General features: G+C 41.6%; 3 protein-coding genes across 6 annotated transcripts in view; 1 reads left to right on the top strand and 2 right to left on the bottom strand.

The window, feature by feature from the left end:
- Nucleotides 1-3,663, bottom strand: part of spast (spastin) — a 28,091-nt gene extending 24,428 nt beyond the window's left edge. Inside the window, exon 1 of one of the 2 annotated variants that reach the window (XM_021568216.3) lies at nt 3,093-3,663. In XM_021568216.3, the coding sequence (XP_021423891.2) occupies nt 3,093-3,450 (358 nt within the window). In that variant the 5' untranslated portion in view covers nt 3,451-3,663. The remainder of the gene's footprint in view (nt 1-3,092) is intronic. The other variant, XM_021568214.3, reaches the window with a different exon arrangement.
- LOC110493759 (protein dpy-30 homolog) lies at nt 2,427-5,826 on the top strand. 3 transcript variants are annotated; one of them, XM_090204885.1, is made up of 5 exons: nt 2,427-2,799; nt 4,236-4,276; nt 4,385-4,432; nt 4,767-4,909; nt 5,105-5,826. In XM_090204885.1, exons 2-5 carry the CDS (start codon nt 4,259-4,261, stop codon nt 5,175-5,177), a joined length of 282 nt encoding a protein of 93 aa, XP_090061011.1. In that variant the 5' UTR covers nt 2,427-2,799; nt 4,236-4,258; the 3' UTR covers nt 5,178-5,826. The 3 variants fall into 3 exon arrangements, with proteins under 3 accessions (XP_090061011.1, XP_021423894.1, XP_036805644.1); XM_021568219.3 differs by lacking the exon at nt 2,427-2,799 and adding an exon at nt 3,541-3,728; XM_036949749.2 differs by lacking the exon at nt 2,427-2,799 and adding an exon at nt 3,712-4,054.
- On the bottom strand, nt 5,707-21,890 carry psen2 (presenilin 2). Its single transcript, XM_021568217.3, has 11 exons — nt 21,680-21,890; nt 21,148-21,314; nt 20,543-20,763; nt 19,519-19,660; nt 19,233-19,300; nt 16,232-16,452; nt 15,522-15,620; nt 14,836-14,904; nt 10,126-10,257; nt 9,704-9,819; nt 5,707-7,647 (listed from the first exon to the last, which is right to left on the bottom strand). The coding sequence occupies exons 2-11, from the start codon at nt 21,274-21,276 to the stop codon at nt 7,492-7,494; spliced, it is 1,353 nt and encodes a 450-aa protein (XP_021423892.1). The 5' UTR covers nt 21,277-21,314; nt 21,680-21,890; the 3' UTR covers nt 5,707-7,491.
- Nucleotides 21,891-24,647: the final 2,757 nt, after the last annotated feature.

Raw genomic sequence — 24,647 nt, forward strand, 5'->3', positions numbered from 1 at the left:
GCCCGGATGAACAAGACCCTGCTGTGGCATATGCGTTACTTCTATTAGGATCTTATCAATATGAAAACGGTCACTGTATCCTCTCTAGCCATTTAAAAGACAATGATAGCTGCCACTCCGGCCCTCCTCCATTTCAACATATAAATAAATAAGATGGACTTCACTTTCTATTCAAACCACCACTCATCTCTACAGGTTTATGTTATTTAAGGGCATGACACAGGCCAGAGCCTTTAATTGCAAATAAATAGACGGATGTGATATTGGTTTGGCCTTCATTGAAAAGGTCATGACTTATGATAAGATATGAAAAAAATTCCATATCTATTTCCATATATAAGCGAATGTTCAGCCATGATAAAAAAAAATTAAAAAGTAGGGCATTTAGACCTAGACAGGAGGGATCTTTCAGTGAGACAACCCAACAAACCCAGATTTCGATAACACAGTTGTTTGTTTCAAAAGATGTGGGCCAACAGTGCGGCATACTGGGGGACTCATGTTCAAAGTGATGGCATTCTCCACACTCCCAGAGGGAGAGCTAAGCGTACAAAAGCCTCACAAAAGAGTCCAAGGCCCTCGTTGAATCAGGCCCTTTGTTCCGTGAGGCCAAAACCATTTTCTCTCCCCATGCCATCACAATGGTGCTCCACAGAGAAACTGGATGTCTGATATGGGAGGAGCCTGGTTGAAAAAGAGCACAAGAGGCTTCCTACAATACAATATATGCCTACTCGAAAAAACACTGAGTGGTAGAACTATACCATATACAGTCAACCCTTGAATGTATGAAATGGTTTGGGACTGGTGTGACTGTGTGCACTAGGCTAAACCCGAGTAGGTACAGTACAGTGGTAGAGTACAGTAAGCCCCTTGGCACATCACTCCAGCCAGTTCAGTAGGTAAATTGAACATTGGCAGAGAAGACGTGGATGAAGCTGGAAGATTAGTCTGGTGTCAAGCAACTCTGCTTTACTCCAACTACTATGCTAAAACAGATGATCAGATGTCTGCCTTCAGCAAAGTAAGCGTTTGGCTTACCTATCTACTCAAGACGCCGCTGTGCAAAATAGCTTGGGGACGAGGTTAGCTTATGACAGACCTAGGAGTCTGGGAGAAACACAATCAATACATTTTGGGTGTGTGCATTGAAATCACGGGTCTAACTAACCAAATTCACCAACTTGATGAATGTATAGCCTAGGCCTTTCAAAACATAGCAAGAGGCCCCACTGACTGTAGCCTGTTTTCCTATGTGCTCCGGCGCCTGTGTATTGAGGGACCTACCTGAATTTGTCCAATAGAAACTTTTGCTTTAGTTGCAAAACCTTCCCTTTTCCAACTGTTTGGACTAAGGATTGCACCCCAGTTACAGTACATTGGAACATTGTAAATAGTCAAGGAGGAACTCAATTCATTCAGTTTGCCCATGCATGATGACATGGCCAACTCGGGAGAGGCGAGAGAATCGGATGGCATTTTCCACCCTGCTGACGATAACAATTAATGTCAGCTCACATCATCCCAGCACATGTCTATTGATCCCCTGGGATCACACAGATTGGAGAAAGGCACATGCAGATATGCAGTAGACCTCATGCTGTACTGTGTGTGTGTGTGTGTGTGACAGTATATTGGGAATATAAACCATCCTGGTTTCCAAAAGATGGTGGCACAAAGGAGGACCAAGCCTATTTATTTGCTGGTTTTAGCATATCCACATTCATTGGCACCTTAATTTATGCAGGCTAGCCCATCTTTGTTATTTTCCTTTTTTTAACAAACGGTAAAACATTCATTGGCACCTTAAATTATGCAGAGTTAGACTAGATCACCACGATCAAAAAATAAAGCAGCGAATAGTGGGCTGTGTCTACTGGTGGGTGTCCCTCGCACTTGTCGTGGAAATATTGGTTCAACAATATCGCTCAGATACCGGAACTTGTGAATTCAAATAGACTTTATTACAAAGTAACAAGCCGAGTTGGTCCATGGAGCAACTGCCGGACTCAGTCCACTCCTTTTATACAGTTTCATGCTTATACAAGTTTCATAGTCCCCCCACTTTATGCTAATAACCATATCACCTCGGCTTTACTCCACCATTGTTTCAAAATCTGTTATTTCCTCTATGCGGGGTTTCCCCTTCCTTGGATCAATTTTATTGGTGGCGGAGCCTATACGTTATTTACCAAAAAATAATAAGTACAGATTATTATAGGCAATTATAAGATTGCTACATGCCATTATCGGACTATAATATTACTAATGGCCATTATAGGATGAAGTACAGATAACTATAGACCATTATAGAATTATACCAACAAATACACTTAAACCCAGGATTACACATCGCGCGTTTGCTTATTCCCTTTAGTGCTATTCAGCCTTTTAACAAGAAACACATTCTCTTAACAGAAAACACCCCTTTCGCCCCTGGGCCTGCCACATGGCTGACTGTATTCAGCCAGTCTGAGACCTAGGTTGAGTAGGCAGGCATATTCTCCAAGCCATATTGAACAGTCTGCATAACTCTGTCAATCGCCTCAACAGTAAGCTATTGTAGTAATAGTGTGGTGGTATAATGGACAGATATGTATCTGTAGTCCAATAAGCTAATATCGCTATGTGATTGCAGACAATGTCATTGACAGAACAACTGTTCTCTCTGTCTGCATGATGACATAAAAACTATGTGGCGGTTTCTACGGAAAGGCCCATAAATACACAAGATATCATAGGATCAACACTTCTGCACCACGCCTTTTATCATGCAGAAAATCACAACTTGAACCACCAGTAAGTCAACTGACCTCTCTCTTTCTTTACTTCCTCGTTAGCATTTAGAATACAGCAATATTTTTACATGCTCCATTGCGTTGCTGTTTGGGTACAGAGCCTGAGTTTGAATCAATAGGCCTAGTTAAATGTAACCGGGTTTGTTTCAATCTGTATTGACAGTAGTATCTTTGTTTGCATTATCCACACATGGGTTTATAACAGTTGTTAACTTGACAACTGCTGTTAAACCCAGCTACACAACAGTCAGTGGTGCTGCTGCAAATAGCAGTCACACTACACTGAAAACATACCTTTGTCATCCTCGTCAATTCTCAGAGCCACTGAGATGTACTCGAATGCTTGTTTGTGGTGGTTTCGGATCTGCTCGCCGATGTCCTGCTCGCACACCTTGTTCGCATGCTCGTCTGCTGCCCGTTGTTTGGGTCTCGCAGCCATAGCACGAGACATCCGCTCGCACAGCCAGGCGAAGAGTTCGCCAAAATGCAATACGAGGACACGGAGCACTGCAAACAACGCCAGCAGTGGGTATGAGAAGTAATACAAATTTCGTTTATGTAGGGACACCTGGTCGCAGGTGGCCCCTCCGTCGGGCGGGGACCCTGCAGGGCCTCGCTTCTTTCTGCTGCCTCTTCCTCCCGGAGAACTCATTCACCCGATGGCTCGCTATCGTATCCATAACATAACGGTCTTGCCTTTTGCTTGGGTTGCCTCTCAACCTTTGCAGCGTCTACAGTTGCCACATATTCTCCGACATGGTGGTCCAAATGTTGATAAAATTGGACGGGGCGGTTACCAAACGAACAAAAGGGTAAGAGAGGAGGGGCACGCTCAGTCTTGTCCTATCATAGACAGTACGTAACTGCAAACAAGATTTTACGTAGAAACCACGCACATTGCGTAAATACTAACAACAAACATGGCGGACGGTAAGTGAAATGTTGTTCGTTTATCGGCACTTTTGTACGTTCTATTACAGTTGCAGCGATACATTTAGCTTGAAATATTTTCGTATACCCCAACAATTTGTTTAATCCAGTCTGTTCTGTCGGTAACAGTCCTTGGTTCACGGTGGAAGGTCGTTGCTAACATAACGTTAACTAGCCAACGAGCTAAAGTAACGTTAGTTTACCCGCCACTAGAATTCATATATTCATTCGATATTACTGTAGCTAGCCTGCCTGTAGGGTACCTTCTTTGGCTTGTAGGAATGGATGGTACTCCTATGTCGTTATCTACCTGAATTTAATCTGGAGTAAGTGTGTTTATTTTACGTTCTAGTTAAACGATGACTGGACCACCGTCCTTGCGGTTGTTGACATTTTGATATTGTTGCTGATCTGTCTCTGAATGATTCTGAAGACTTTTACGTTAACTGACTCCTCTTCCTATTGCCTAGAATGTAGGTAGCTGACGTTAATGTATGTTTCTCTCAGATCACACGGACGCAGACCAATCTATGGAGGTGCACACTCCAGTAAGTCTTAATACAGATGTAGTTAGGGATTTTAAGCGGTTCTCTTCATTGAAATGGCGTGTTTGATAGACACATTTTAAATAAATACATATTTCTGCTCCTTTTTAGACAGCTGAAAACCCCCATTCTGAATATGGACTGACGGACAACATCCAGGTATGACAATCTATAAATTATTGTGCCTTTCAGAAAAGCATGTCCATGAAACGGGGTCCATTTCAAAGACTCAAACATCACACTGCATTATGTTAGTTATGGTAACCTTGATTGTCTACTGAATAAGCAATGTATGCACAGCTCTCTAACATAGCATGCACTAATGTGTGAAGCCTATACATTTTGGTACAAATTGTTTAGGCTACATTGCATGAGATTGCAATTCCGAGTACACTTTTTTAAAGACGCTTACATGCATGGATAGTGGCGTGAGTAGCGGTAACTGTTGATATTTCTGTATCTCTGCTTGCTCTTTCACCACCTCATTATGTAGAGAATAGTGGAAAACGAGAAAGCCAACACAGAGAAGGTCTCCAAACAGAAGGTGGATCTGCAGTCGCTCCCCACGAGGGCATATTTGGATCAGACAGTGGTGCCCATTCTTCTTCAAGGCTTATCTGTGCTGGCCAAGGAAAGGTATGTTGAAAATGTCTGTGCAGGGGCTCTGATTTTTTTTCACATTTCTGCTTGACATGCTTGGAAATTTATTTGGAAAAAATGTATAGAACAGGCAGTACTATGAAAAGGGAAGCACATTTGGGTTTCAAGTAACTTTCAAGCGACCAGACTTTGTTGAAAATGTGCTTTTGTCCATTTTGTCTTCTCTTTCAGACCTGCAAATCCTATTGAATTCTTAGCAGCCTTCCTTCTCAAGAACAAATCACAGTTTGAAGATCGAAATTAAGCTCCAGACGGATGGAAATGTGCACTTTGAGCCCATCTATTTAAAATCAAGGAAATGGTTGTTTCTGTCATGTTTGCAGTTTTTTTTTAACCAGAATAAAGATGGTGTTGCAGGGAAATATGGTACTCTTTTAGGACAAATGTCAGAGGTAAACTAATATATACAAAAGACACCAACTACGTTGCACCTCAAGTTCCCTTGCATCATGGTCCGCTCCAGGGCAAAATATTCCAGATTCAGTCCATTTACCAAAATGCTTACAAGAGAACATTTGCGTTTTAATTAACAATGTCATGTTTTCATATTGCCAAATGACACACGTATCATTCTAGTGCCATGTTTTATTCTACCACTAGTTGAGCTACAGAGTTGGTGATGAACCCCTTTGATAAAAGGGTCAATCTGATGCCCCAAACTCCATTCTATTAATCATAAGAAATACAACAAACAGGGAAGTTGGTGCTAAATAACCCTGAACTGTAATTTTAGAATCACCCTTTCATCCATTGTTAGATTTCTGCTCTTGGAATTAATTTAGCAGATGTACCACTTTATTGCACACCACAATGAAAAAAAGTACAACAAAAAAAGAAAATCCATTCAGAACATCATTTAAGTGTATTAAGATAAATAAAATGTTACACCATTATTACATTCTATAAAATATATATTTTCAATATAAAGACTACACACTCATTGCATGTAAATGCACTCCAAACAGCAGACCAGTATTTTACTTTTTCCACACTACCACCAAGTTTGTCTTCAGTGAGCAGTTAGAACCTAGACTGCAATACAAACTGATAAACAGAAAACATCAGTTTGGATTTCAGGCTAATTAGGACCAGCATGCTTCATGTTTGTTTGAGCACTCCGGGATAATGTTTCCCCTAAGTACAGATCTAGCATCATCCTCTCTCCCCAATCCTAAACTTAATCATTAGTGGGGAAATGCAAAACTGATCCAAGATCTGCATCTATGGGCAACATCACCCTACACCATTTGGCACCCTTCTTCACAATACATGGCAACTCAGCAGCAATTAGCAAACTGGAGTACGCTTTGACTTCCATTTGGATTTTTTTTTTTAACTATTAGAAAATAAAAAATGTCAAGTTAAATAATTTCCTATGAGTCATACAAGATTGAATCAATTGTTGAAAAACAGAGTGCCTCAAACAAAACTTTCATTTTAATCTAAGCTTGTTCTATTTATTTAATTCACTTATTTACAGAAGGGCAATAGGGGGTTGGAATCTTGATACTTCATTTCATTTATCAAGTAAAAACTACACTCGAAGTGAAGCCCTAAAATATATTTGACTTTTTGGGTTTCTGCTTTCAAGACATTAAAGCTCCCATGCAGTCTTAATGTAATTTTAAAATCACTGTGACTAATAAATTACTGTTTATTTAATGAAAATAACACCAAATACCCTCAGTGACCTCAATGCCTGTCTGCCTGCTTTATATAGCAAGCCACAGGATTCACTGTCTGTAGGAACGAACCATTTTTGTGAACGGGGTCATTGGTCAGAATAATCAGATTGTGATGTCATGCTGTGGGCCAAAAACTCCATCCCACCTGAACAGGCTGAAATTCCAGGTGTACATTTTAATATTTTTTTATATATATTTTTTAACTCTTACACTAAGAAAGGCAGCATTATCATTTTCACAATGAGTGTTATTTTTAACTCAAAATGAAAATATAATAAAACATGGAAAATCAAGTTTCAGACTGCACTGCCCCTTTAAAAACCAGTAGCCTTGTGCAGATGTTTGAGGGGGAATTGATATGAATGGATCACTGCAGTATGTTTTGACTGTTCAAGTTACCACTTCACTTGTGCTCTATTGAAGTTGGAGTGCCAAGTTATCCTCAAAATAACCCAAAGTTGGTTGAGTGGAACATAAATGCCTAATTCAAATTGATCTATAGTGCGTAATAACACGTGATTTCTTCTGATAATTCACAATGTCCTGTTTCTGACCTGCATTTTATCGACATTGACCTATCTAATGAGAAGAAACAACTTGACGCCATCCTATATCTGTAAAATAAGAACTGAGACAGACCGATACACCCGTGTGGTATCAATGTATTACTGTACATCTACCACATGAAACAATCCTAGATGTATTTTACCCTCATTTGTGGTGAGCGGTTAGCAAAATATACACAATCTGATTAAAAAGCATTATAGTCCCCCCCAATCAAATCCTTGCTTACAGACTACCATCGTTGGAAAACACGAGAACAGGCTTGGGGAAAAAAATTGTTGTGCGTTCCATTGACCCCCAGATGGGAAGTCAGATGTAGAACTGGTGAGCAGCGAGGTTGTCCATAAAGGGGCGGACCAGGTTGTCTGTAGAGAAGTAGAAGACCAGGCCGAAGGTGATGGAGATAGGGAGAGCTGGGAGGGCCTTCTTGAATATGGCCAGCAGCAGAAGAGTGAGGCAGAGTCCCTGTGAGACACATTAAAGAACATTTCAAATCCATAAATGGGCCACTTCATGCAATTTTTTGGGCAATCTCAGCTTAGCCACCACACTAAATAGGCTAGCGATCAACACCCATTCCAAAGTTTCTGCTGGAACTACCTTTCTAGTTTACTATGAGTCTGCTTATCATGAACATTCGTTCAGACATGCAACTGAACAGTTAAACATACATAAATACAATTGGAAAAATTAATAAAGTTATTCACTATAATTGTAGGCTAACTCTTTAAGCCACCCTGCACAATCAATGAACCAACAGCATCACCTAAGCCTATACGTTCACTCCCAGACTCATGGGATAGAACGCTTGGAGTGTAGAATAATATAAGGTAACCAATCCATCCAGTATGCATAATAATACAGTACACCCTAGAGGTCGACCGATTCATTAGGGCCGATTTCAAGTTTTCATAACAATCGGTAATCGGCATTTTTGGACACCGATTGTGGCCGATTTATTTAAATTGAACCCTAACCCTAAATTTAACTAGGCAAGTCAGTTAAGAACACATTCTTATTTTCAATGACGGCCTAGGAACGGTGGGTTAACTGCCTTGTTCAGAGGCAGAACGACAAGTTCAAAATCTATCAGCTCGGGGATTCGATTTATAGCAACCTTCCGGTTACTAGTCCAACGCTCTAACCACCTGCCTTACATTGCACTCCACGAGGAGCCTGCGTGGCAGGCTGACTACTTGTTACGCGACTGCAGCAAGAAGCCAAAGTAAGTTGCTAGCTAGCATTAAACTTATCTCATAAAAAAAAACTAACTACACATGGTTGATGATATTATTAGTTTATCTAGCGTGTCCTGCGTTGCATATAATTGATGCGGTGCCTGTTAATTTCTCATCGAATCACAGCCAACTTCGCCAAACTGGTGATGATTTAACAAGCGCATTCGCGAAAAAAGCACTGTCGCTGCACCAATGTGTACCTAACCATAAACATTAATGCCTTTCTTTAAAATCAAAACACAAGTATATATTTTTAAACCTGCATATTTAGTTAATATTGCCTGCTAACATGAATTTATTTTAATTAGGGAAATTGTGTCACTTCTCTTGCGTTCCATGCAAGCAGTCAGGGTATATGCAGCAGTTTGGGCCGCCTGGCTCGTTGCGAACTGTGTGAAGACCATTTATTCCTAACAAAGACCGTAATTAATTTGCCAGAATTGTACATAATTATGACATAACATTGAAGGTTGTACAATGTAACAGCAATATTTTGACTTAGGGATGCCACCCGTTAGATAAAAAACAGAAACAGTATTTCACTGAAAGAATAAACCTTTTGTTTTCGAAATGCTAGTTTCCGGATTTGACCATATTAATGACCTAAGGCTCGTAATTCTGTGTGTTATTATGTTATAATTAAGTCTATGATTTGATAGAGCAGTCTGACTGAGCGGTGGTAGGCAGCAACAGGCTCGTAAGCATTCATTCAAACAGCACCTTTGTGCGTTTGCCAGCAGCTCTTCGCTGTGCTTCAAGCATTGAGCTGTTTATGACTTCAAGCCTATCAACTCCCGAGATTAGGCTAGCGTAACCGATGTGAAATGGCTAGCTAGTTAGCGGGGTGTGCACGAATAGCATTTCAAATCGGTGACGTCACTCGCTCTGAGACTTTGAAGTAGTTGTTCCCCTTTTGTGGAGTGATGGGTAACAATGCTTCGAGGGTGGTTGTTGTCGATGTGTTCTTGGTTCGAGCCCAGGTAGGGGCGTGGAGAGGGACAGAAGCTATACTGTAACACAGGCAATACTAAAGTGCCTATAAGAACATCCAGTAGTCAAAGGTATATGAAATACAAATGGTATAGAGAGAAATAGTCCTATAATAACTACAACCTACAACTTCTTACCTGGGAATATTGAAGACTCATGTTAAAAGGAACCACCAGCTTTCATATGTTCTCATGTTCTGAGCAAGGAACTTAAACGTTTGCATTATGTGCCATGTAAAAAAAGCTCTTTTACTTTCTTTTCCAACACTTTGTTTTTCTGACTGCAACACTCACTATGAGAATGGCCACAAAGCAGGCCAGCGTGGTGTTCCAGTCTCCTCCGGTGGCGGCAGCCTTCCCCACCAGCACACTGTAGAAGATGAAGTCCCCCAGTCCCAGCTTGACTCCTCCTGCAGATTATACCACAAGACAGCATGTCCATAAGAAACCACATTTATTACAAAATTCTAAAAATAATTGAGGACATTTTTTTTTTGCCATGGGAGATGTTTGTCCAATCCCCAATCAACACCTAGAACCATAGCCCCTATACATTTGTGGAGATCTGAAAGGATTGGCTAGAAATGGCAAATGGCTGCATTTTGATAGGTTTGGTGTAATGTTCACCATCATTGCTTACACCTATCCGATCCTTTCAGATCCTGTGCCTAAGGGGTGGGGGCTAGTGGTTTATTTAGGATTCAGAAAGTACTCACGGTCTTCCTCGTCTAGGTCGTCCTCGGTTGAGTAGGACCTGTTCATCCCTGAGGACACTTGAGTCTCTGGCTCCACCCAGTCCCTCGCCAGGGCGCTGCCCTCACTCCGATGTGCCTCCTCATCTGAAGAACCTTAAATGGCAAAAGTTTATTTATTTTAAGTCAATCATTCAAATCTGTTCTGCATTCAAATCTATAAGTGCACTCCTCCAAAAAACATTCATGTGAAACCACACACACACACACACACACACTTGAAAGTTTACATACACTTAGGTTGGAGTCATTAAAACTTGTTTTTCAACCACTCCCAAAATTTCTTGTTAATTCAACTATAGTTTTGGCAAGTCGGTTAGGACATCTACTTTGTGCATGACACAAGGAATTTTTCCAACAATTGTTCAGACAGATTATTTCACTGTATCTAGTGGGTCAGAAGTTTACATACACTAAGTTAACTGTGCCTTTAAACAGCTTGGAAAATTCCAGAAAATTATGTCATGGCTTTAGAAGCTTCTGATAGGCTAATTGACATAATTTGAGTCAATTGGTGTACATGTGGATGTATTTCAAGGCCTACCTAGAAACTCAGCGCCTCTTTGCTTGACATCATGGGAAAATCAAAAGAAATCAGAAATTGTGAAAAACTGAGTTTAAATGTATTTAGCTAAGGTGTACTTTACACAGCCTAATGAACTTTACACAGCCTTTAAACGAAACACTGCTTGTAACAAAAATAAATAGGCTTTAACGAAACACGGCTTGTAACAAAAATTAAACAGTAGCCTACCAAGAAAGTCATTGGTCACTATGTTCCTCCTCATGTGCACTGAAACCACTGAAGTCATCTCCTTCGGTGTTGGAGTTGAATAGCCTCAGAATTGCTTCATCTGATGTTGGATCGTTTTCATTGTCGCTCTCATCACTTTCATCCGGCTGTGCTCATGCTGCCCCTTCAACACGCAGCAGTCCAGCCTTTCGAAACCCGTTGATGATAGTGGATTTTTTGACAATGCTCCACGCGGTCAGGACCCACTGGCAGACTTGACCATAAGTTGCTCTTCGCATGCGGCCTGTTTTAGTGAAGGATTTCTCCCCACTTGTCATCCAAGCCTCCCACTGAACACGGAGCCCCACCTTAAATGCACGATTTACACTGATGTCGAGTGGCTGCAAATACTTTGGGCCATCTGCTTTTCTTCCCTCTGGAAGCTTTTGTTGTCTTTTTGCACCGAGTCAGTTCCTCACGCTGCTGTTTCCAACGTCTTATCTTCGACTCATTAAGGCCAAGCTCCCGTGCAGCAGCTCTATTTCCTTTTCCAACAGCCAGATCGATCGCCTTCAACTTGAAAGCTGCATCATATGCATTTCTCCGCGTCTTTGCCATGATGAGGGTGACAAAATGACTACCGTAATCAGAATGATGGGAAGTTTGAGCGCGCTCGATTTACGTCACATTATGTGACGGTGCTCAGTTTTTTTGAAAGCGGGAAAAATCCATAAATTAGCCACGTCATTGTATAAACCGCAAGGTTCAAAGCGTGGGAATAAAGTAGTGGTTTATAGTCCGGAAATTACGGTACATACATACATCTTAGCCAAATACATTTAAAAACTCAGTTTCACATTTAATCCTAGTTAAAATGTCCTGTCTTAGGTCAGTTAGGATCACCACTTTAATTTAAGAATGTGAAATGTCAGAATAATAGTAGAGAGAATTATTTATTTCAGCTTTTACTTGGGTCAAATGTTCCCGGTAGCCTTCCACAAGCTTCCCACAATAAGTTGGGTGAATTTTGGCCCATTCCTCCTGACAGAACTGGTGTAACTGAGTCAGGTTTGTAGGCCTCCTTTCTCACAAACGCTTTTTCAGTTCTGCCCACAAATTTTCTATAGGATTGAGGTCAGGGCTTTGTGATGGCCACTCCAATACCTCGACTTTGTTGTCCTTTGGAACAACTTTGGAAGTATGCTTGGGGTCATTGTCCATTTGGAAGACCCATTTGCGACCAAGCTTTAACTTCCTGACTGATGTCTTAAGATGTTGCTTCAATATATCCACATCATTCCCCCCCCCCCTTATGATGCCATCTATTTTGTGAAGTGCACCAGTCCCTCCTGCAGCAAAGCACCCCCACAACATGATGCTGCCACACCAGTGCTTCACGATTGGGATGGTGTTCTTCGGCTTGCAAGCCTCCCCCTTTTTCCTCCAAACATAATGATAGTCATTATGACCAAAAAGTTATATTTTTGTTTCATCAGACCAGAGGACATGTCTCCAAAAAGTACAACCTTCGTCCCCATGTGCAGTTGCAAACCGTAGTCTGGCTTTTTTTAAATGGTGGTTTTGGAGCAGTGGCTTCCTCCTTGCCGAGCGGCCTTTCAGGTTATGTCGATATAGGACTCGTTTTACAGTGGATATAGATACTTTTGTACCCGTTTCCTCCAGCATCTTCACAAGGTCCTTTGCTATTGTTCTGGGATTGAGTTGCACTTTTCGCACCAAAGTACATTAATCTCTAGGAGACAGAACACACCTCCTTCCTCAGTGGTATGATGGCTGCGTGGTCCCATGGTGTTTATACGTACTACTGCTTGTACAGATAAACATGGTATCTTCAGGTGTTTGGAAATTGCTCCCAAGGATGAACCAGACTTGTGGAGGTCTACAATTATTTTCTGAGGTCTTGGCTGATTTCTGTTGATTTTCCCATGATGTCAAGCAAAGAGGCACTGAGTTTGAAGATAGGCCTTGAAATACATCCACATGTACACCTCCAATTGACTCAAATTATATAAATTAGCCTTTCAGAAGCTTCTAAAGCCATGAAATCATTTTCTGGAATTTTCCAAGCTGTTTAAAAGGCACAGTCAACTTAGTGTATGTGAACTTCTGACCCCCTGAAATTGTGATACAGTGAATTATAATTGAAATAATCTGCCTGTAAACAATTGTTGGAAAATTTGAACAAAGCAGATGTCCTAACAGACTTGCCAAAACTATAGTTTGTTAACAAGAAATTTAGGGAGTGGTTGAGATACGAGTTTTAATGACTCCAACCTAAGTGTTTGTAAACTTCCGACTTCAACTGTACATACACATAGGCTTGCGAAACTATTCACCCCTTGGCATTTTTCCTATTTTGTTGCCTTACAACCTGGAATTAAAATATATTTTTTTGGGGGGGGTTTATGTCATTTGATTTAAACAACACGCATACCACTTTAAAGGATGCAAAATATATTTTATGTGAAACAAAACAAGAAATAAGACAACAACAAAAAACAGAACTTTGTAGAGCCACCTTTTACAGCAATTATAGCTGCAACTCTCTTGGGGTATGTCTCTATAAGCTTGGCACAACTTGCCATTGGAATCTTTGCCCATTCTTCAAGGCAAAATTGCCCCAGCTCCTTCAAATTGGATGGATTCCGCTGGTGTACAGCAATCTTCAAGTCATACCACAGATTCTCAATTGGATTGAAGTCTGGGCTTTGACTTGGCCATTCCAAGACATTTAAATGTTTCCCCTTAAACCACTCAAGTGTTGCTTTAACAGTATTCTTAAGGTCGTTGTCCTGTGGTAGGTGAACCTCCTTCCCAGTCTAAAATCTCTGGAAGACAAACAGGTTTCCCTCAAGAATTTCCCTGTATTTAGCGCCATCCATCATTCCTTTAATTCTGACCAGTTTCCCAGTCCCCGTCGATGAAAAACATCCCCACAGCATGATGCTGCCACCACCACGCTTCACTGTGGAGATGGTATTCTCGGGGTGATGAGAGGTGTTGGATTTGCAACAGACATAGCGTTTTCCTTGATGGCAAAAAAAGCTCAATTTTAGTCTCATCTGACCAGAGTACCTTCTTCCATATGTTTGGGGAGTCTCCCACATGCCTTTTGGCGAACACCAAACGTTTTTGCTTATTTTTTTCTGTCCACTCTTCCGTAAAGCCCAGCTCTGTGGAGTGTACAGCTTAAAGTGGTCCTATGGACCGATACTCCAATCTCCACTGTGGACCTTTGCAGATCCTTCAGGGTTATCTTTGGTCTCGTTGTTGCCTCTCTGATTATTGCCCTCCTTGCCTGGTCCATGAGTTTTGGTGGGCAGCCCTCTCGTCAGGTTTTGTTGTAGTGCCATATTCTTTCCATTATTTAAATGGTGCTCTGTGGGATGTTCAAAGTTTCGGATATTTTTTTTTTATAACCCAACCATGATCTGTAGTTCTCCACAACTTCGTCCCTGACCTGTTTGGAGAGCTCCCTGTTCTTCATGGTGCTGCTTGCTTAGTGGCGTTGAAGACTCTGGGGCCTTTCAGAACAGGTGTATATATACACTGAGATTATGTGACACTTACAGTGCCTTGCGAAAGTATTCGGGGGCTGAATAATTTTGCACGCCCAATTTTTCAGTTTTTGATTTGTTAAAAAAGTTTGAAATATGTGTGTGAATACATACGCACGCACCACTTTTCCATTAAACTTTTTTTAAACAAGGTTTTTTTTTTTTTCATTTTACTTCACCAATTGTCCATTACATGAAATCCAAATAAAACATTAAATTACATGTTGTAAATGAAACAAAATAGGAAAAACACCAAGGGGGGTGAATACTTTGCAAGGCACTGTATATATATAGTTGAGACTAGGAACAAACTGAGCATTGTTAAAGCCAAAGGGTTATAAGCAGAAATTAGACAAAACGTACCTGTATCTTGATTTGTGGGCTCTGCATGTCTTGCTGGGTTGGCCATCCCAACCATCCATATCATGGCAGCTAAACATAAATTAAAGTCCTATTAGTAAACTTGAGCAATTCTGCAAGACTCATCATTTTAGTCGAAAGGCATCCTTATGGAAGGAAATTACGAACCATACCAAAGGCTCGAGAACCAACTCAAAGAAACCGAACAGACATTTTGGTCAAATCTGAATTGAACTAAAACAAATACACATAAAGTGCACAAAGACAAGGAGCCACTGCTTTGCATGATGCCTATTCCTTCAGAGTTGGGTCGTGTGCCCTTAAGCAAAGCGCGTAACCCTAAATTACTCCAAATGATAATGGCAGACTGTGGCCGTGACCACACTCTCGGGGGTGTCTCAGGGGGAATAGAGTGATTAAAAAAATACAACAACAACAAAAAAATAATAGGACAAATATAAGCGACCAACATTAAAAAATGTAATAGAATTGTAAAAATGAAGAAAACGCTCTTATGGTAGCAAAACATGTTTGCAACAAAAAATGAAATGAATTTATTGGACAAATCAGGTAGGTCTCTTTGTTCCGTTGGAAGAGAATACACACCCTGAACTTGTTTAACAAGATACACTTTCTGTTGCAAAACAGTTTGCTACGGTGTGCCCCAGTGTACAAAACCTTGTACTTACATGAATATATGAGAGCAGGGAAGATGGGCTCGTTACGCTCCTGTGCGGTCTCTACAAGCATCCTGAGAGGACCTTTAGGGCACAAGACCGCAACCAAATCTGCAAACAAAGGACAGTAGCATGACACAGGAATTTCTGAATGAGCAAAAAAAAAAAAAAAAGCACTGAACTACTAGAAGAACGATTGCAACATTTATACATGATGAAATTGCACGCCTTTTGATAGATGGTGCTCAGCTAATAGTCCAGGTCTGTACAGCAGCATGATAAAAAGGTCTACCATCACAGTTAAAAAGAAGCGTCAATTTAACACCTATACCATTAAATCAAAGGGCCCATCCAGAAACAACCTGTAGTCTCTACCCCTCTTGGCTATTCGCAAATATCTGAAAGGATTAGATAGGTATACGGAATAGGATAGTACATTCACCTTACACTGGGATAGGCTAGTTGGAATTTATACCCATCCAAGGACCTTGCACCACCAACACTTTCAAATCTTCTACATTTCTAGACAAAAGATGGAACCTCCACCTTGTCTAGGGATATGCTAAGTGGAAATTATTATCTATTCAAGGCCCTTATATCTATCCAATCGTTTCAAATCACCTCAGCGTCTAGACTAGAGACTAAATTGCTAGGGGTTGTTTCCGGACGATGCCCGACAGTATAAACCAACAGCAATATATACTCTGAGCCCTCCTACTCACCGTAGACGGAGATGGCTCCCAGGATGACCCAGGCGGACCACTCGGGCAGGTACTTGATGAACACCAGGGCCATGAGGGCCGAGATGGCGATGAGGTAGGCCTGCTGCAGCTGCAGAGGCCCCTTCCAGTGTATACAGATCATTCCTACCACCCCAAAGTTCCAGATGATCATGGCTACAGTTGGGTAATCCATGGCCAAGTTGTAGGTTTTAAATACCTCCCTGGATAAGAGGAGAGAGACCTGTCAAATCAAACTTAATTTAAAGTGCATTCAAACCTCAAACCGCTTTACAGACAAGGGATGTATCTTAATGATCAGTAGTGGCTTCCTTTCCTCACCTCATATCCTTCATCCATAGTGATCCGAGTAGGACAGATGAATACCCTTCCTTTCATCTGTCCTATCTTTTAGGATGAGGAATTCACATTAAACTGTTGAGATGATGAGATCCAGAGTGTGAACTGAGTAATTAGAATGCTGCTTTGGATGTAAAGTACCAGTCAAAAGTTTAGAACACACCTACTCAAAGTTTTATCTTCATTTTTTACTATTTTCTACATTGTAGAATAATAGTGAAGACAAAACTATGATATAACACATATGGAATCAAGTAGGGACCAAAAAAAAGTGTTACACAAATAAAAATATATCCTTTGTTTTAGATTCTTAGGAGCCACCCTTTGCACACTTTTGGCATTCTCTCAACCAACTTCATGAGGAATGCTTTTCCAACAGTCTTGAAGGAGTTCCCACATATGTAGAGCACTTGTTGGCTGCTTTTCCATCACTCTGCGGTCCAACTCATCCCAAACCATCTCAATTGGTTTGAGGTTGGGTGATTGTGGAGGCCATGTCATCTGATGCAGCACTCCATCACTCTCCTTCTTGGTCAAATAGCCCTTACACAGCCTGGAGGTGTGTTGGGTCATTGTCCTGTTGAAAAATGAACGATAGTCCTACTAAGCCCAAACCAGATGGGATGGCGTATCTCTGCAGAACGCTGTGGTAGCCATGCTGGTTAAGTGTGCCTTGCATTCTAAATAAATCACAGACAGTGTCACCAGCAAAGCACCCCCACATGCTTCACGGTGGGAACCACACATGAGGAGATCATCCGTTCACCTACTCTGCTTCTCACAAAGACACAGCAGTTGGAACCAAAAATATCAAATCTGGACAGATTTCCACCGGTCTAATGTCCATTGCTCATGTTTCTTGGCTCAAGCAAGTCTTCTTATTAGTGGTGTCCTTTAGTAGTGGTTTCTTTGAAGCAATTTGACCATGAAGGCCTGATTCAAGAAATCTCCTCTGAACAGTTGATGTTGAGATGTGTGTTACTTGAACTCTGAAGCATTTATTTGGGCTGCAATTTGATGCTGGTAACTCTAATGAACTTATCATCTTCAGCAGAGGTAACTCTGGGTCTTCCTTACCTGTGGTGGCCCTCATGAGAGCCAGTTTATCATAACGCTAGCTGGTTTTTGCGACTGCACTTGAAGAAACGTTCAAAGTCTCTTTGCTTATTTGAGCTGTTCTTGCCATAATATAGACTTGGTATTTTACCAAATAGGGCTATCTTCTGTATGCCACCCTTATCTTGTCACAACACATCTAAATGGCTCAAATGCATCAAGAAGGGGAAAATAACTTAACAAAGCACACCTAATTTAAATGCATTACAGGTTGAGAGAATGCCAAGAGTCTGCAAAGCTGTTGTCAAGGCAAAGGGTGGCTACTTTGAAGAATCTGAAATATAACATTTTTGATTTGTTTTAACACTTTTTTGGTTACTACATGACTGTATGTGTGTTATATCATAGTTTTGATGTCTTCACTATTATTCAAAATGTAGAAATAGTACAAATAAAGAAAAACCCTGGAATGAGTAGGTGTTTCCAAACTTTTGACTGGTACTATAAATGAAGACAGTGGCATTCTGTTTAAGTTAAATCTCTGGCCCAGGGACTAAGGTGATCTTTCAGATCAGACAGTTCTTTAAATTACAAAAGCTGAGGGGGGAGAAGTTAGAGCAAACAAAGTTACTTAATACACTAGTGTGGTAGAAATTGCTTTAAGGCAATATTTTTTGGAAAATTGTCAATAATCACAGAGAAAAGTAGCATCAAAATACTGATGGATTCTGGGTACTATCTCATAAACTTGGGATAGGGTTATTTATCAGGTATTCTATTGAAATTGAGTGCTTAGATTTAGAGGGTCAACACCAGAAGTGAATGGTTATCTGTAGGAGGAAGGTATATGTGTGTGCAATTAAGCTTGGAATGTGCTGAGTGCAGGAAAAACGATCACGTGGCAGCATTGACAAGGGGAGAGAGCCCTGGATTAGTGATGAAGGGGGTCGGGGTCAGATCAGGTCACATTAAGGGAGAAAGAAAAGTTTATTACCAGTATCACTTTGTATCTTTATTGCTAGACAGGAAACTAAGTTTAGCGAAAAGGAGGAGACTCCACCCAAAGTGGGGTTCATATATCACAATTATTCTAAACATGTCTTTGTCCGATGCAGCTGTATTGGCCCTCTGGGAAGAATATACTTGGTTTGAGCTTTCATAGTGTCCGTCAAGTTTTTAACTCTGAAAATATGTATTGTTAGGTTCTAATTAACAAGTTCTGCTTCCAACGAAGCAGCAGTATCAGTTCCCCTTTCTGTGTGTATCAATAACGCCCGGATAACGCAAGCATTGTGTGGCCACACACACACACACACAATTTAACTAGCCCAGAATAACCATAGTGCAGAGAAGCACTTCCAGTCTACTGTCCCAAATGCATATGGTGTGTTGGGGTGTAAAACAAGTGACAGCCTATTCCCTATATAGTGCACTACCTTTGACCAGAGCCATGAACTAAGCCCATATAAAGAGCCTATATATTATGAGACAGCCTTCCTGTCCCGCTCTCTCCTTGAAACAACCACAACAGCCAGGCAACATGATACCATGCGGCTGACTACAAACAATTCCAGGGATGTACACTCACCCCAGGTACATGAAGCTGAACCAGAAGAGCATCATCAGCGAGGACAGGATGAGCCATCCGTGAATGAACTAGGATGACACAGAGCATTAGAATATAGCACTCCAAGCTTGGGGCCTGTTCAGGAGGATGTAACATTACAGAACGTTTAGATAGAAATGTAGGTTGTAAAACAACAGATATGATTACCTGTCAGACAGAATGAATAGAGCGGACACAATTCCCTGGTATTCTATCTGCAATGTTCAGAATGTTTCACATTACTGAATACACTCTTGGTCTGTCTCACCTTGTAGCAGCGGTACTTGTAGAGCACAACCAAGAAGATGGTCATGACCACGATGACGCTGATCATGATGATGGTGTTGAGCACTGAGTTGAGCAGCCGCTCGCCCACTGTGTCTGTGTCCTCTGTGAACGGCGTATAGATCCTAACAGGGCCAGAGTCAAATCAACAATCATGAAAATCGGCCTGGCGCAAATGCTATTTTCCATGGTGTAGTTTCCCCCTAGGTACAGATCTACGATTAGCTTCCCCTCCCCCAATCCTAACCTTAACTTTTAGTGGGAGAAATGCAGAACTGACCTTGGATCAGCATCTAGGAGCAAATTCACTCTAAACCTAATATTATCTACACCTAATATTTATCTCATGAGTGGCCAACCCTCCTTCTCAGATCACTGGCTAGCTACCCTCCTGCAGGATTTTGCTGCAGCCATACTCGAACACACCATATTCTACAAAATCAGGTTCTGTATTTCAGGCTGTTATAGTAGGGCTCGGAGCAAAAGCCTGCACACCCAGTAGCTCCCCATGACCAGAGGGAGGGTTGGCCAACCCTAATTTAGCCTTAGTTCCAGCGAGATAGATATAGATAGATATAGATTTAGCTTCTACTACAGTGTGGGAAAACCTGTCATGTAACATACTCAAGCTATAAAGACTTTAGTGTCTACTAAGTTCTAAGCATGTCAGTCTCAAATCACAGGAAAGGTTCCCTTAAGGTTCTGTCAAAGATATGCGAGAACCACCTCTTCTCATAATGTCCTGCATAGAAAGCAGGTCATGTCATATTATCAGGCAAAGAAGCAGCTCATCTCATATTATCACGCAAAGAAGCATCTCTTCTCATATTACACTGGGTCGTGTTCATTAGCGCACACAACAGAAAACGTTTTGAAATGGAACACAAAAATGTGCAATTCTTATTGGACAGGTCCAGGTAGCAGCCCCTCCCCGCTTCCGTCCGTTTTATACCTCAGAACATAACCTAAGCTAGGCTACTAAACGGAAGGGGGAACAAAACACTTACAGCTGCTGTCCGTTCTTCTCAGTGTAGAAGCTGACCGACTTGATGGTGGCTACGACGACCACCATGCAAAGGGTGACGGGGACGAACAGCATGATGACATGCTTGGCGCCGTACTTGAGGGGGAGCTCCTCCTCTTCCTCCAGGTCTACGGGCTCCCGCTCCACGGCACTCCTGTCCAGGCTGGGGGGTTCAGCTGCAGGCTCTGGGGCCACTGTGCGGCGCTGCAAGGTAATGGAGCACTTTCTAGCATTGCTTATTACATAGAAATAGTACATGGTATGAATAATAGTGTTATTATTGCACTATGAATGTTTCAACAGAAAATAGCATGTAGCGGTTGTGATACCCACAGTATATATATTCATCACAATCACCACTATCTAAGATTTGCGGACATTTGATTCAAAGGCTCATTCTCAAAGTCATCCTAAATTCCTTGCATCCTCTCCCCTTGCCGACTTCTCAAAATGCGTTGGGGAGGGTACAGGGAGTGACCTTGGACCATCTCCTCCAATACATTTGCAAATGAGGTAGATCAATTCAATGGCTCTAAGGTGTCCCTGCTCTGGGAAGGGCACTTGCCCAACAGTGCAGAGGACACTTACCCTGGGCTCCATGTCTGCAGGCTGGGGTTGGTCAGGGTCTTGTTGGTAAGATGGCACAGAAGGTATCTCGGATGCAACCAGAGCTGTCCTCTCATTGTAGGAGTCCTCTTCACTGTCCGAGGTACTCATGGATGGAATGTTAGCGACGGCAGAGTAGTGGGACACAGCTGCAAAATTTTACAAATTAATCCAGACAAAATTAATTTGCGATGTTATTTGACCCCCCCCCCCCCAAAAAAAAAATGGAAACTGCAACTTTACTGACGCCCAATCATTATAGTTCCGCAGGGACTGACTGGATTATCGAGTACGTTGATATCGAAAAACGTAGCCTAAAACTACATAACGTTACATCATTTCAGGATACTCTAACGTTACTGTAGCTAGCTAAAAGGAGGTTTACCGCAATGGCACGACAGTCTGGTAGTTAGATCACTGAAAGTTAGCTTGCTGGCTAGCTAGCAAGAGCATTAGTATAATAAAACATCTGTACGTTCTATATTAAAGTGAGTTATTAAACGTGTCAAAGTACCTTCTTAATCCACAATTTGACATAAACAAGACCAAGGACAACACCGCGTCCGTTCTTAGAAGAAAGGGAGCACTTCTGCAATTGCTCTTCTCTGACGACAAGCAGAACGGCAACAAGGAAGTCATCAGCTGATGCCTGGTGGACCACGTGATCCGTGCTTCTGCAACGTCACTAGACAACTTGTGACTTCAAATACGTTTGCTTTGTAAAAATACAAAAAATATATAAGAACGTTAAAAGTAAAAATATATATAAAAAATATGTTTATGAAACTTGCAAATACAAGCCACTCATCTTACAGTGTCTATAGAAATTCTACACACCCTTTCAAATGTTTTGTTGCCTTAAAGCCTGCATTAAAAATGTAGCTGTTGAACAAGTTGAGAAGATTCAATGACTTGGTGTTTTTACCTTAGATTGTAAACTGTCATAGTCAAAACATGTAGATTCAATGGTTGTAAAGATGGGGAGAGGTCTGTCCATAGTAAAGAGACGCTCTGCTTTTATGACACCACACTTAAAAAAAAAAAGCAATTCCTGCACGCTCAAATGCTGCAAATAAATACCTAGTTAAGCCGCAGCTGGCCCAGAACAGAGAGGCACGTCTTGCTTTTTACTGTAACCGGAGGGCTAATATAAATACTATGCACGCCAGTCTCTCTCGGCTAAGAGTTGAGGAGAGACTGACTGCAACTCTTATTTTTATAAGAAACATTAATGTGCTGAAAATTCAAATTTGTTTACATAGTCAACACAGCACTGACACACAAGCTTTACCCCACCAGACATGCCAGCAGGGGTCTTTTCACAGTCTCCAAATCCAGAAAAATTTCAAGAAAGCATACAGTATTATATGGAACTTCCTTCCATCTCATATTTCCCAAATGAACAGCAAATATGGTTAAAAAAAACAGACAAAGCAACATCACACAGCCTCTCCCCTATTTGGCCTAGATATTTTGTTTGTATGTATTGATATGTGGGCTACGTATGCCATTTTTTTATTTATGTAGTTCTGACCTTGAGCTGATATTGTCTATGAATGTTCTGTATTGTGTCTTTCGTTATCACTTTCCAGCCCACTTTCCAGCTCACACTCTCAAACACATAGATCCCCTGAACGCAGCTAACGCTCCAGATTCCAATCACCTGAATTCTGATCACTTGTTCACACATTATTTAGGTCAGTTCCTTGCACCCCATTATTGTGAGGTATTGTTTGTTTTGTGACTCACTTCTAGTTGGAGCGGTGGGTTTCCTGTAATTTAATCCTCCCGTGTATGATAGTTTTTGCCTGCCTCACTAACGACGCCTATTTTCCTGCCTGTACTTTAGCCTATCAGATTTCCTGCTATCCACTTATTGCCTGATCTCCCGGACAACGTTAGTAGCTTTTTCCCTGCCTATACTGTTGCCTTGTTGGACCCCCTGTGTACGACCTTCTGCCTGCCCCTGGACCCAGCTACCTGCGTCCTCCTGTGGTCCTTTACAAATAAACACCTGCTTGGGCTTGAAACCAGCTCTCTGTCTCCCATTGTGTTCATTACAAAAGGTATCTTTACTTTTACTCAAGTATGACAATTGTGTACTTTTCCCACCACAGCTAATGAAATACTAAATTCTTATTTTCCCTATGCCCATCATGAGGTTGCTACAACCTAGCCTACGAATGAAATGTTTTAGTAATCAAGGTGACCGTGACACAATCAATATCGCATTGCACACTCTTGGCTTCATCTAGCTGAACTCGGGTGTAATCATCAAATCAAATGGTATTTGTCACATGTTCTGAATACAACCGGTGTAGACCTTACTGTGAAATGCTTACTCACAAGCCCTTAACCAACAATGCAGTTCAAGAAGGACAAAGTACCACAAAAATTAGGTTATACAAGTATACAGGGGGTAGAGGTTAGTTGAGTTATTTTGTACGTGTAGATAGGGGTAGAGTGACTATGCATTGATAATGAACAGCGAGTAGCAGAAGTGTAAAAACAAAAGGAGGGGCGTGTCAATTAAAAAAATCCAGGTGGCCATTTGATTAATTGTGAATGTTGACCTGTTTAAAGGTCTTGCTCACATGGTTACCGAGAGCGTGATCCCACAGTCATCCGGAACGGTTGGTGCTCTTATGCGTGCTTCAGTGTTGCTTGCCTTGAAAGCGAGCATAAAAGGGCATTTAGCTCGTCTAATAGGCTCGCCTCACGAGTCCAAACAGTTGCAAACGAAAGTTTCTATTGGATAAATTCAGGTAAGTTTATCCCCGTTTCGTTCGCTTCCATTTAAGAAACATTTATCAACAGAATCGGTGGAATGAATACACCCGATCACCCGCAAACACAGTTCTCTTTCATAGCAGCCCCATACAAACAGCATGATCACTTTGCTTGTTGTATAATTCCTTCACACATTTACGCGCTGTCCTCCTCTCACCTTCTCCCTTCGCTTGTGGACTTAAGTGCACAACACAAAAGCTGTCTGTGACAGGGCAAAAAATCGTTCCAAACCTTCATACCATAACCGCTAACTGCTACACACAGCCCACATAGTTTTCACCATATCAGCTAATGTCATAGTCAACATAGCTACTAGAACTAACGCGTTAGTAAACCAGCTAGCTGCAATCATGCAGTACAGTGTACAGCAAGCATTTTAGAAGTTACAGAAGAAGTCTGGTGAGGACCTGCCTTACTACAGGTCTACAAGCCCTCAGTCCAGCCTCTCTCAGCCCATTGCACTGATGGAGGGATTGTGCATTCCTGGTGTAACTTGTGCAGTTGTTGTTGCCATCCTGTACCTGTCCCGCAGGTGTGATGTTAGGATGTACCGATCCTGTGCAGGTGTTGTTACATGTGGTCTACCACTGCGAGGACGATCAGCTGTCCGTCCTGTAGCGCTGTCTTAAGCGTCTCACAGTACAGACATTGCAATTCATTGCCCTGGCCCCATCTGCAGTCCTCAAGCCTCT

The sequence above is a fragment of the Oncorhynchus mykiss genome, chromosome 17 (assembly GCF_057628025.1).
Source record: "Oncorhynchus mykiss isolate SJ-2025 chromosome 17, ASM5762802v1, whole genome shotgun sequence".
In the NCBI taxonomy this organism is placed as follows: domain Eukaryota; kingdom Metazoa; phylum Chordata; class Actinopteri; order Salmoniformes; family Salmonidae; genus Oncorhynchus; species Oncorhynchus mykiss.

What these genes read in the sequence shown, in the direction of transcription:
- LOC110493759 (XM_021568219.3), top strand. An exon ending in CTATGGAGGTGCACACTCCA is followed by an intron (nt 4,277 to 4,384) that starts GTAAGTCTTAAT and finishes GCTCCTTTTTAG; the next exon opens with ACAGCTGAAAACCCCCATTC. An exon ending in GACTGACGGACAACATCCAG is followed by an intron (nt 4,433 to 4,766) that starts GTATGACAATCT and finishes CTCATTATGTAG; the next exon opens with AGAATAGTGGAAAACGAGAA.
- psen2 (XM_021568217.3), bottom strand. Translation starts at nt 21,276, where the DNA reads ATGAGTACCTCGGACAGTGAAGAGGACTCCTACAATGAGAGGACAGCT. An exon ending in GAGAAGAACGGACAGCAGCT is followed by an intron (nt 19,661 to 20,542) that starts GTAAGTGTTTTG and finishes TGGCCCTGTTAG; the next exon opens with GATCTATACGCCGTTCACAG. An exon ending in GCCCACAAATCAAGATACAG is followed by an intron (nt 10,258 to 14,835) that starts GTACGTTTTGTC and finishes TTGCCATTTAAG; the next exon opens with GTTCTTCAGATGAGGAGGCA.